This window comes from Macaca mulatta, chromosome 4, assembly GCF_049350105.2.
Source record: "Macaca mulatta isolate MMU2019108-1 chromosome 4, T2T-MMU8v2.0, whole genome shotgun sequence".
In the NCBI taxonomy this organism is placed as follows: domain Eukaryota; kingdom Metazoa; phylum Chordata; class Mammalia; order Primates; family Cercopithecidae; genus Macaca; species Macaca mulatta.
The window spans coordinates 35,216,414-35,228,660 of NC_133409.1; the positions used below are offsets into that span (position 1 = coordinate 35,216,414).

Genomic DNA, 12,247 nt, shown 5'->3' on the forward strand with positions numbered 1-12,247 from the left:
TGTGTTTTGGGTTGCTCTTCTTGAGGGGTATCTTAGTGGTTTTCTCTGTATTTCCTGAATTTGCATGTTGGCCTGTCTTGCTAGGTTAGGGAAGTTCTCCTGGATAATATCCAGAAGTGTGTTTTCCACCTTGGTTCCATTCTCTTTGTCACTTTCAGGTACACCAATCAATCGTATGTTTGCGCTTTTCATGTAGTTCCATATTTCTTGGAGGCTTTGTTCATTCATTTTCATTCTTTTTTCTCTAATCTTTTCTTCATGCCTTATTTCAGTAAGTTGATCTTCAATCTTTGATATCCTTTCTTCCACTTGATCGATTCCACTATCAATACTTGATGTATACTTGACGAAGTTCTCGTGCTTTGTTTTTCAGCTCCATCAGGCCATTTATGTTCCTCTCTAAAATGATTATTCTAGTTAGCAGTTCCTGTAACCTTTTATCAAGTTTCTTAGCTTCTGTGCACTGGGTTAGAACATGCTCCTTTAGCTCAGATGAGTTTGTTATTACCCACCTTCTGAAGCTGTCATCAATGTCATCTTCTGTCCAGTTGTGTGCCTTTGTTGGAAAGAAGTTGCTATCATTTGGAGGAGAAGAAGAATTATGATTTTTGGAATTTTCAGTGTTTTTGCACTGGTTTTTCCTCATCTTCGTGGATTTATCTACCTTTGATCTTTGAGGCTGATGACCTTTGGATGGGGTTTTTGTGTGGGAGTCCTTTATGTTGACGTTGATGTTGTTGCTTTCTGTTTGTTAGTTTTTCTTCTAACAGGCCCTTCTTCTGTAGGTCTGCTACAGTTTGCTGGAGGTCCACTCCAGATCCTATTTGCCTGGGTATCACCAGTGGAGGCTGCAGAGCAGCAAAGATCACTGCCTATTCCTTCCTCTGGAAGCTTCGTCCCAGAGGGGCACTGGCCAGATGCCAACCAGAGCTCTCCTGTATGAGGTGTCTGTCAACCCCTGTTGGCAGGACTTTCCCAGTCAGGAGGCACGGGGGTCAGGGACCCACTTGAGGAGGCAGTCTGTCCCTTAGCAGAGCTGGTGAGCTGTGCTGGGAGAATCCCTCTTGTAGGAATCAGCTGCTCTCTTCAGAGCCAGCAGGCAGGAAGGATTAAATCCACTGAAGCTGTGCCCATAGCTGCCCCTTCCCCCAGGTGCTCTGTCCCATGGAGATGGGGGTTATGTCTGTAAGCCCCTGGCTCGGATGTTACCTTTCCTTCAGAGATTCCCTGCCCGGTGAGGAGGAATCTAGAGAAGCAGTCTGGCCACAGCCACTTTGCCGTGCCCAGCCCAGACCTCCCAGCCTCCTTAGCACTGTCAGGGGAAAACTGCCTACTAAAGCCTCAGTAATGGCGGATGACGCTCCCCCCACCAAGCTCGACTGTCCCAGGTCAACTTCAGACTGCTGTGCTGGCAGTGAGAATTTCAAGTCCATGGTTCTTAGCTTGCTGGGCTCCATGGGAGTGGGACCCACTGAGCAAGACCACTTGGCTCCCTGGCTTCAGCCCCTTTTCCAGGGGACTGAACAGTTCTGTCTCACTGGGGTTCCAGGCGCCACTGGGGTATGAAAAAATCCTCCTGCAGCTAGCTCAGTGTCTGCCCAAACAGCCACCCAGTTTTGTGCTTGAAACCCAGGGCCCTGGTGGTGTAGGCATACGAGGGAATCTCCTGATCTGCAGACTGCAAAAACTATGGGAAAAGTGTAGTAACCCAGCCAGGTAGCACAGTGTCTCATGGCTTCCTTTGGCCCGGGGAAGGAGGTCCTCGGCTCCTTGCACTTCCCAGGTGAAGCAATGCCTCACCCTGCTTCTGTTCGCCCTCTGTGCGTTGGACCCATTGCCTAACCAGTTCCAATGAGACGAACTGGGTACCTCAGTTGGAAATGCAGAAATTACCCACCTTCTGCATTGGTCTGTCTGGGAGCTAGCTGCAGACCAGAGCTGTTCCTATTCGGCCATCTGGGTCCCTCTCACAAAGTGATTTTTAAGAACATAAAATATTTCAAAATAAATATGATTCTATCTTATAATTTTAGTTTGTAATTAGAATTTTGCAAAGTTTCTAAAAAGTTTCACTACTAAATTTAGGGCACCTTTCAGCTGTCTTGTCTTTTTGTCAAAGAACAGTTATAGAATTGTGTTATCTTAACTGACCTATCATTTTGAAAGCCTCACTGAAAATTAGAATAAGATATTTAAAGTACATACTTTCATCCAAGTTTTGCATTATGCATGATGCTGGGATGAGTGGTTTACAAAATATATTTAAAATATTCCTATCCTATGGATCTTATAACTAGCACTAATAAAACTGAGGTGACTCAGTGATTTGCCCTTTTATTGTCAAATAAATACACCAGATGAAAAAGAAAATAGAATATTTACACCAAGTACATTCACTAATATAAACATGTTTGTGGTGAAGAGTTAGGATTTACATATTCATACGGGGTTAAGATAGAAACAGAATTGGGAAGATAAGAGATTTCACTTTCATATTTGGTAGTTCAGACATCCTTCTTAAAGAGTTCAATCTACTTTGATAGCAGGGGAAATTTTTGTTTCTGAGGATATTTCGGTGCTCTGAGGTAGAAAAGGAATATGTACAGGATCTCAGACAACTGGAATTCCCGTGACCTCCCAGCTGCTGAGGGAAGAATCTCCAGGCCCTCCCAGGGACCCTCAGCCTGGAGCTCCCGACAGCCACTTCTGGGTTGGGTGGAAAGGCTTCAGGACCAGCAGGGAAGGGAAGGCCATGATGGAGTTTTGTATCCATGCATGTGGGTTATTTCTTTCCTGAAACCTGGAGACGGGAGGCTACCTAAGTCAGACAATGTGAGTATTAAAAAACTTCCTGTAGCAATAAGAGCATCAAGAACATAAGATGCATTTTAGGATAAGAGAAAAAAAAAATCATTCAAGGACTCGGAACTTAAGGGTTTTTCCACGTTTTTGAAGGTTGTAAAAAAAAAACTGGACATGAGATGTTCAGTAATTGCTTTGGGAATTCTTTTCTTGGAAATACCATGCTCATTGTTAGCCATGCAAAACAGACTTTCTTGGTTCTTGACTATACTTCAAATTTTAAAAAGTTATCTCATTTTGTTTTAATTATTTTAAACGCTAGTATTTATTATTCCTTAATCAATATATCAATCCATCAAGTCATCAGAACATTTATGAATTCAATCTTACTTTTATCTGGACAAGTTTAATTTCATCAAATCTTATATCAGCAAGAGATTTCCTTTTCTGGCCTCTTCGGTGTCCAAATTTACACTTATTTCTAATCACTTGCTCATCATCTTCTATGGGTCTTCGAACATATTTAAAGCGATCTTTGAGGGCTCGTTTCCATAAAAACTGTAAAATAACACAACAGGCTAGTTAATCTTCAAGGAGATTGAGATAATCCTATATAAACAATACACCTATACAACAACAACACATACCTATCATCTTTGGGCTTGAAATTATTTTCACATCATAGTAATAGAAATAATATTTATCTATCCTTCCTTTTACCCTCACAGCAATCTTGTGACACTGCTACAGAAATTATAAGCCCTAAGTTATAGGTAAGAAGACAAAGTCACAGAAATAGAAATCTTTCCCCAGTGTCATATGGTTATTGAGTAAATATATCGGTTCTTGAACTAGATTTTCTAATTCCCAAAAGTGATACTTTCCGCTAGACTCTGCTGTCTCCACAACCAACTCCATTTTTCTAGTGGGTTCTAGAAAAGACCTGATAGTGGCTTATGGATTGATGCATTTTCTTTAAAAATAATTTTCTGTCACCTTTTGAAATTTGTTTTGGTGAGTACTATTGGCATGCACTCCCTAAGTATCTGCGGCGCCTCTACTGTTTCAAACACAAAGACCAAGTCCCCACTCTGGGAGGCAGAAGGGTGTAGGTGGACCTCACTTTCAGTGTAGCAGAGGGATGAGTGATTTTAATATAGAGTGAAAACTATTATAATAGGGGAAGATACATCATTCATTTACATTGTGTTAGGAGATCATAAAAGCCTTCCTGTAGGAAGTTCTTGAATCTAAACTGAGGCTTAGGTCTTAGGGTCAGGTAACTGCATGAAGGGATGGGGATAGCATCAGGGAATACCGGTTGGGTGGATGCACAGAAGTTCCAGGAGGATGAAGCTGCATGTGCAATGGAATGGAGGGAGAGCTAGTGCCCTTTGGAGAACTACCAAGAGTTTTGAGAGGCTGGAGCACAGAGCTCGAGATGAGGGAATGATAGAGGATGGGGTAAAAAGTAAGGTGGGAGAGAGGAGCCAGCCCAATCATCAAGGGCCATGGTCACCCCATTAAGGAGCCTCAGTGTAATCCTGAACCAGATCTTAAATCTGTCTCTGTAGACAGGCTATATTAGAACCTCATAGCAACTTTTGCCCTTGGTCTTTCCTCTAAAGCAATGGTTCTCAAAATTTAGCCTGAATCAATTCCTGGAGGACCTGTTAGAGCACAGTTTGCTGAGCCCCACTCTCAGCGTCTCTGATTTTGAGGTCAGGGGTAGGCTGAGAGTGTCCTTTTCTTCCAAGTTCCCATGCGATGCTGCTGCTTGCTACTGCTCGAGACTACACAGATGCTGGTTCGGGAGATTGGAATGGAGCCCAGATGTCTGTATTTTTTAAAGCTCTATAGAGAATTCATCAGAACAGCCAGGATAGGAAGTATTCCTAGGCCATGTTGAGTTGGGAGAGTGAATGGTCAGATTTGAGCTCTGGAAGGATCTATCTGGCATGTGGAGTTTTTGTGAGACCAGAGACATGGACAACACCTAGGAAGCACCCCTGGACTTCTTCCTCAATATGCCAACATCTCTTCCACTGCTGGGCCTTCAGTTTGGGCCTGGAAAGCTTTATCCCTCTCTTCCCACACCTAGCTGGTATGTAGTTGACCCCTGCTTTGCCTTCGGGTCTCAGCTCAGCCTGTGCTTCATGGAAGCCTCCTCTGGCCTCTGTAACAGCTTGGCATTGGAGCTCCCCTTTCTTCACTGGCACTTACCACAGTGGTAATCTACCCTCATCTATGTGACACTTTGTCTGTTTTTATTTCTACTTCTTTTTTTTTTTCTTTTATTTTCCTTTGCCTGCCTTCCTTCCTTTCTTCCTTCCTTCCTTCCTTCCCTCTCTCCCTCCCTCCCTCCCTCCCTCTAGGCTATAAGCACACAAAGAAAGGCTCATGCCTGCTTTGCCCACCAAGTCCAGCATAGTGCTTCATGCATGCAGGAAACTATAAATGTTTGATACCTTGTGTCAATACTCTATGAAGCAGGAGATGCAGATGTCAACAGGACAGACCAGAAGCAAGACTCTGAGTCTTGGCAGTGCTTAGCTGGTAACTAACTCACTGCATGAGTGGTGGCCCAACGCTGCTTCTTCTTTTATTTATTTATTTTTTTTTTGAGACAGAGTTTCACTCTTGTTGCTCAGGCTGGAGTGCAATGGCACAATCTCGGCTCACTGTAACCTCCACTTCCTGGGCTCTAGCGATTCTCTTGCCTCAGCCTCCTGAGTAGCTGGGATTACAGACAGGCGCCACCACGCTCAGCTAATTTTTTGTATTTTTAGTAGAGATGAGGTTTCTCCGTGTTGGTCAGGCTGGTCTCAAACTCCCGACCTCAGGTGACCCACCCTTCTCGGCCTCCCAAAGTGCTGGGATTACAAGCATGAGCTGCCACACCCGGCTGACTCAACCCTTCTTGAAGTCAGTGACTTAGGACTGCTTCTGCTGCTCATCTCCCCTGCAATGTCATGTGCTTGAATAGATCCCCACAGTGAGTTCAGGCAAGGAAAAAAAAAAAAAACCCTTGCAGGCATATAGGCCTGTGTTTCCCTCTGAGCCCTGGCCATGAGAGAGAGTGGTATGTCACTGAGTGGCTTTGGACATGTTTTCTAAGCTCTATTTCTTCACAGGTCAAATGGGATGCCACCAAAATAACATTAGCCAAATGTTTGGCACTTAGATTTTGCTATTCCTGGTTATATGGTTTGTAAGTCCCAATAAGAGTAATCCCTGAATGCACCATAGCCTAAGTTGGGAAGACTGCAGGTCCAAGTAGCTAGCCTGAATACATATTAGCCAAGTAACCCCTCTTAATTTCAGTTTCTTCAACTATAAAACAGAAAAATAAGATATGTCCTATTAAGTGCACTGGCTTTTTGGGAGACTCAAGTGAGTAGTTACTCATTGAAGATATCTGTAAACTCAAGTGCTGTTTGTAAAGTCCTTCAACAGCCCTAGTAAGAAAGGCAGTGGTTGAGGGCTGGAGTACGGCTGCAGCACTGATTAAGCTCCCGGGTATGCATGAGTCAGAGATGCCTTATCACCTCCCACAGGCGTGCTTGCGAGCTTGGACTTTACCATTGCTGTTTTACAACAGAACAGACAAAAAGAACGGTTTGTATTTTTCTTAGCCATGAAATATGAACTAGTGCAAGTACAGTACATTTTTTTTCCCACGTGTTTCCTACAGCTCTGAAGGGTTTCTAAACATGCTGAACCTGGTGGGAGGTATTACAGCAATCAACGACTAGGACATTTTTAAATTGCCAATTTCTTCTTTCTAGGCTCTCCTGTCTCTCTTTATTAACTGTCTGATAGGAACAGAAAAAGGACAAATCAAATACAATCTTCCACATGAGTATTCAATCAATGAGTATTTACTGAGCATCTGCTATACGCCTGACACCATGAGTTACTTACACAGATGCCTCAGGTAGGCAGACTCAGTAGGAAATATTTGTGTTACAGAATAATCATCCCTCTCCTCCACGTTTCCAGCTAGAGAGGGTGTAGAAAGTTCTACATGAAGACAGCTCTCTGTCAACCACTCTGAAATAAAAAATGACCCTGAAATCGCAGACCTCCTGTTGTGACATATGAAGCAGTCCACAGCATCACCAGCAGACCTTTACACATTCAAATGCAGAATGTGGACCACCTTACATGGCAACTGGACTAGACTTGTCTAAAAAGCAAATATGCGGAAAAATAAAAAAGGGTTTGGAGAGACTGTCTAGGCAAAAAGAAATTAAAGAGACATAATAACCAATGCAATGCATAATACTCAATTAGATATCATGGCAAAAAATTGTTTTTAAAACATTTTTGAAAAATTGGAGAAATGTGAATATGGATTGTATATATTATGCAATTATTGCTAATTTTCTTGGGTATAAAAATGGTATTGTGGTTATATAAGAGATTGTCCTTATTCTTTTTTTTTTTTGGAGATGAAGTCTCGCTCTTGTGCCCCAGGCTAGAGTGCAATGGCGCAATCTCGGCTCACTGTAATCTCTGCCTCCTGGGTTGAAGTGATTCTCTTGCCTCAGCGTCCTGTGTAGCTGGGAATACAGGCACTTGCCACCATGCCCAGCTAATTTTTGTGTTTTTAGTAGAGATGGGGTTTCACCATGTTGGCCAGGCTGGTCTCGAACTCCTGACCTCAGGTGATCTGCCCGCCTTGGCCTCCCAAAGTGTTGGGATTATAGGTGTAAGCCACCACACCCGGCCCAAAATTTTTCAAAATAAAGAGTTAAAAATAAACTTAGCCCTAAAAATAACCAAGTTTGTGCATTCTTTTTCTTTCTCCACCCCTGCCTCCCATTAATGTTCTCTGAAATTTTGTACATTTTCCACTGTAACATTAGAAACACAACCTCATACACTTTTGCAGGGAGAATTTGGGTAAACATCCATCCAGGCACCAGATGCAAATCTGAGCCCTAATCTGCTAAGCAATTTTGCACACGTCTCTTTATCAGTTAACTGGTCTTTAGTGAATGTCACTGGGAACAGATGTGGATAAAATGCGCACAAGAGCAAAGAAAGCAGTATTTGTTACTTTGTATGTGTCTCACTTTGATAACCATGAAACTAAAGGTCAAACGGTATTAGATCAATATGGATTTGCTTATGTATATGCAAAGATTCTCTAGAAGGACTCTAATAACATTGGTTACTTCTGGGGAGGAAAATTAGGTGGCTGGAGAAGCAAGGGCAGGTGGGAAACTTTTCTCTTTATACCCTTTTGTAGTTTTTGAATTTTGAACTATATAAATATGTAATTTATTCAAACAATAAATGTAAATTTAAAAACCCACACACAAGCTGTATCCTGGCTAACACGGTGAAACTCCATCTCTACTAAAAAATACGAAAAATTAGCCGGGCGTGGTGGCAGGCACCTGTAGTCCCAGCTACTCGGGAGGTTGAGGCAGGAGAATGTCACGAACCCAGGAGGCAGAGCTTGCAGTGAGCTGAGATAGCGCCACTGCATTCCAGCCTGGGCGACAGAGCGAAACCCCATCTCAAAAAAAAAAAAACAAAAAAAACCCCACAAGTTGTATACACAGTAACACTGATTAGATATTAAGTCGGTAGATATATCTCGAGTGTGGAAGAAATTCTGAGACTCAGTTTTGTCAGCCATATTGACATGATTGTCAATGTTGGGGCGCCAGGTTTGTTTAGTATTGTTGTTGTCGTTGCCTTGTTGTTTTTGTTTCGTTTTGTTTTGTTTTTTAGAGAAAATTCAATTTCTTCTGTAGTATGCTTTATATGCAGCGGCATATTTTGGAAAGGATGTCATCCTAGAAGCAAGAATACCTGAATTCTAATCTTGGCTTCAATAATGACTATTTTTCCAGACATGGTATACAACATCTTTCCTCAGTCTGAGTGGTGAAAAAAAGCTTTAATGGCCTCTCCCATTGAGAAAATTCTGTGATTCTCTCCATATATAATGAACCTTTTCTTTAAAATACAAAAAGAAAAGGAAGGAAGGAAAGAAAGAAGGAAGGGAGGGAGGGAGGGGTAAATACAAATAAGGAAGGAAGGAAAGAAGGAAGGAAGGAAGAAAGAGGGAGGGAGGGAGGGAAGGACCTTAAAGTGTCCTTATATGCATAGATATTGGCATTTATCCTTTGTTGTTCTTGGAATTAATTGCTGAAATTCCATGTCCTTAAGAAAGCACAGCAAAAAAATATCTTTTCACAAACATCTGAGACAGTAAAGTACAAAAAGACATCTGTCTTCTTTAGATATGACTACCAATGTGTATGCACATGACATATAGATACAGGAAATAACAGACAGTCTACCTTTACATAGCTACCTATACATAGCTATAGCTCTTTGTAATTGTTCCTTAACTCATATAGTTACAGCGTCAAAAATCAATTTTTTATTAACTATTCTTAGGTACAGTTCAATAGTGTTAATTATATTTACATTGTTGTGCAATGAAGACACTGGTCTTTGAAATCCAGGAGATAGGCAAGTTCAAACAGCAAAGTTTGTGTTGAAATGTCAGTGGCAGTCGTTCTCAGCCCTGGTTGTACATTAGAATAATTTTGGGAAATTTAAAAAATGTTAATGACAGTGTCCCATCCTCAAATTAATTCAACCTGAATCTCTAGGAATCCTAATGTGCAACCAGAGGTTAGAACTCCTGCCCCAGAGAATTGCTTGAACCCGGGAGGCAGAGGTTGCAGTGAGCTGAGATCGCGCCACTGTACTCCAGCCTGGGTGAGAGAGCGAGACTCTGTCTCAAAAAACAAAACAAAACAAAACTAAAAAACAAAGAACTGCTGCCCCAAAGTATCCTAGGGGTCTGTTTTCATAAGGACAGCAGAGATGTGACAGGGCCAGGTAAGGTTGGAGGCCCAGACCTCAAAGCCAGACAACAGCTCCACTGGGTCTGAGAAGGCAAGAAACACCTGATGACAGCTCTGAAGCAGGTGCAGCCATGTCTTTCTCTTTCTAGGTGTCACATCTCCTAAAGACCCTTCCTAACCCTTAAAACCCTTAAGATTCTAAAGTGAACAGCTCGGTTAATTTTAGCAACTTTATATGCTTGTGCAACCATAATCACTGTCCATTTTGGCCACCCTCAGCCCTAGGCAACTCTTCATCAGCTCTGTTACACTGAGCTTCAAGTTTTGAGAGGGCAGCAATATGATGATGGAGAGAGACAAAGAAGACAAAGAAACACAGGACAGAGAGAGACCAAGAAGTTATGAAAAAGGGAAGACAAGGAGACAGACAAAGAGAGAGAGAGAGAGAGAGCACGCGTGAAGTCAAGAAAGAAGCATGGACTAACAAAAAGTGAAAGACAGAAACAAAGTCGGAGAGAGACCAAAGAGACAAAAAAAGAGTCAGAAAAATAGAAACAGATAGACGTAGATACATAGAATGGGAGAGAGAGAGAGAGAGACATCAAGAAAAGATGGATGAAGCATAAAATTACTGGGCAACACAAGGCTATTATTTTAAGATAGTCTGAAATGAACAGAATGGTCCCAGGTGGTCACTTACAAAGCCACAGCCGTCCTCATCCAGGAAAGGGTGGGCCTGCAGCAGGGCATTAACTACGTCATTGTACTGCTGGGTGCTGGGGTACCTGTTCACCAAAACAAGAAGGATATGTTTCACTTCAAGCAGCCCACATTCCTTCCTTTAAGATGAGTCTAAATTACACTCATGTTTCTTCACATTTGTCTACATAACAAAAAGAGATTCAAATATTGGGCAATTTGGGACCTATTACCAATATGTCATCCACAATCTGAAGAGAGTTGATTCCACGTGAATTCTACTCTATTCCGAAACAGACCCTTTCCCAAAGCAGCAAGCCTGTCCTGTTGTCACTCACAGTGAGCCTTCCAGATACTTAGTCATGTCGGCCTGAAGAAACTCAATGATCCTTATCCTCATGCTGTGATCCGGGCACTTCTGCTCCGCTAACATGCATTTGACATCATAGGGAAACTCTGGTAAAACATAGGACTTCGTCCATTGTAATGCTTTGCTTCTAGCTAGAATATGTTTCACATTTCTTCTGTGAAATAAAAACACACAAAGAATGAAATTCTATTCCAAATATATGCAATTTATTAATTTGCTACATCCTGAGAACTTACGAAATAAACAACTTTCCCGAGACCCAAATATATGGAAGTCATCAAGCTATCTTCCATCCATTCATCCATCCACAAATGTTTGAAGGCTCATTAAGTGTCTTTGTCCATTCACACAACACATATTTATTCTTTAGAAAAAGTCATAATAATATAGACTTTAGAATAAAGCCTGAAGCTGAAATGCATACAAATTCTTTTTTCTTAAAGAGAAAATGTAATGCATAGCTCAAAACTAGACAATATACTTGACAAAAAGAAAATATGTTGCAATTCAGCAAAGCAAATGAGGCCTGCTATAAAGTCTTAGCACCTGTTAAGAAAATTCTTTTAATTAATTTATTCTGCTGCTGTTTATAACGAAATACAAGATCCACCTAATTTAGCTGGTCTTTGCCTATTTTGATAAGGTGAACTTAGTTTCTAAATTAAATATAAATAACATATTCCAGCTCCATCCAGATGAAATTTCTATGAAGGGCTACAGAAAACTATAACTACAGCCGGGCGTGGTGGCTCACGCCTGTAATCCCAGCATTTTGGGAGGCCAGGGCGGGCAGATCACGAGGTCAGTAGATTGAGACCATCCTGGCTAACATGGTGAAACCCCCTCTCTACTAAAAAAAAAAAAATCAGCCGGGTGTGGTGGCGCGCCTGTAGTCCCAGCTACTCGGGAGGCTGAGACAGGAGAATCGCTTGAACCCGGGAGGTGGAGGTTGCAGTGAGCCGAGATCGCGCCACTGCACTCCAGCTTGGGCGACAGAGCGAGACTCGGTCTCAAAAAAAAAAAAAAGAAAAGAAAGAAAGAAAGAAAAAAACTAGAACTACAGAAGGCAGATCAGGAGTTGCCTGGGGCTGAAGGTGGGTAAAATGGGTAGTGATTATTTGTTGTACAAGCATATAAAGCTGCTAAAATTAACTGAGCTTTATTTTTTAACTATAATTTTTTTTGAGACAGTCTCACTCTGTTGCCAGGCTGGAGTACTGTGGCACAATCTCGGCTCACTGCAGCCTCTGCCTCCCGGGTTCAAGCGATTTCCCTGCCTCAGCCTCCCGAGTAGCTGGGACTACAGGCCTGTGCCACCACACTGGCTAATTTTTTGTATTTTAGTAGAGATGGGGTTTCACCATGTTGGCCAGGATGGTCTCAATCTCCTGATCTCGTGATCTGCCCACCTTGGCCTCCCAAAGTGCTGGGATTACACGCGTAAGCCACTGCGTCCAGCCAATTTTTTTTTTTTTTAGACAGAGTCTTGCTCTGCCATCCAGGCTGGTGTGCAGGGGTGCAATCACAGCTCACTGCA

General features: G+C 42.2%; 1 protein-coding gene across 3 annotated transcripts in view; it reads right to left on the bottom strand.

Moving 5' to 3' along the window:
- The window catches only part of SAMD3 (sterile alpha motif domain containing 3), a 65,430-nt gene that overhangs the window by 27,969 nt on the left and 25,214 nt on the right, over nt 1–12,247 (bottom strand). For 2 of the 3 annotated variants that reach the window (XM_078001197.1, XM_015137466.3), the window contains exons 5-7: nt 10,679–10,864; nt 10,342–10,426; nt 3,193–3,360 (exon numbers count right to left, since the gene is read on the bottom strand). In XM_078001197.1, the coding sequence (XP_077857323.1) occupies nt 3,193–3,360; nt 10,342–10,426; nt 10,679–10,864 (439 nt within the window). The remainder of the gene's footprint in view (nt 1–3,192; nt 3,361–10,341; nt 10,427–10,678; nt 10,865–12,247) is intronic. The other variant, XM_078001198.1, reaches the window with a different exon arrangement.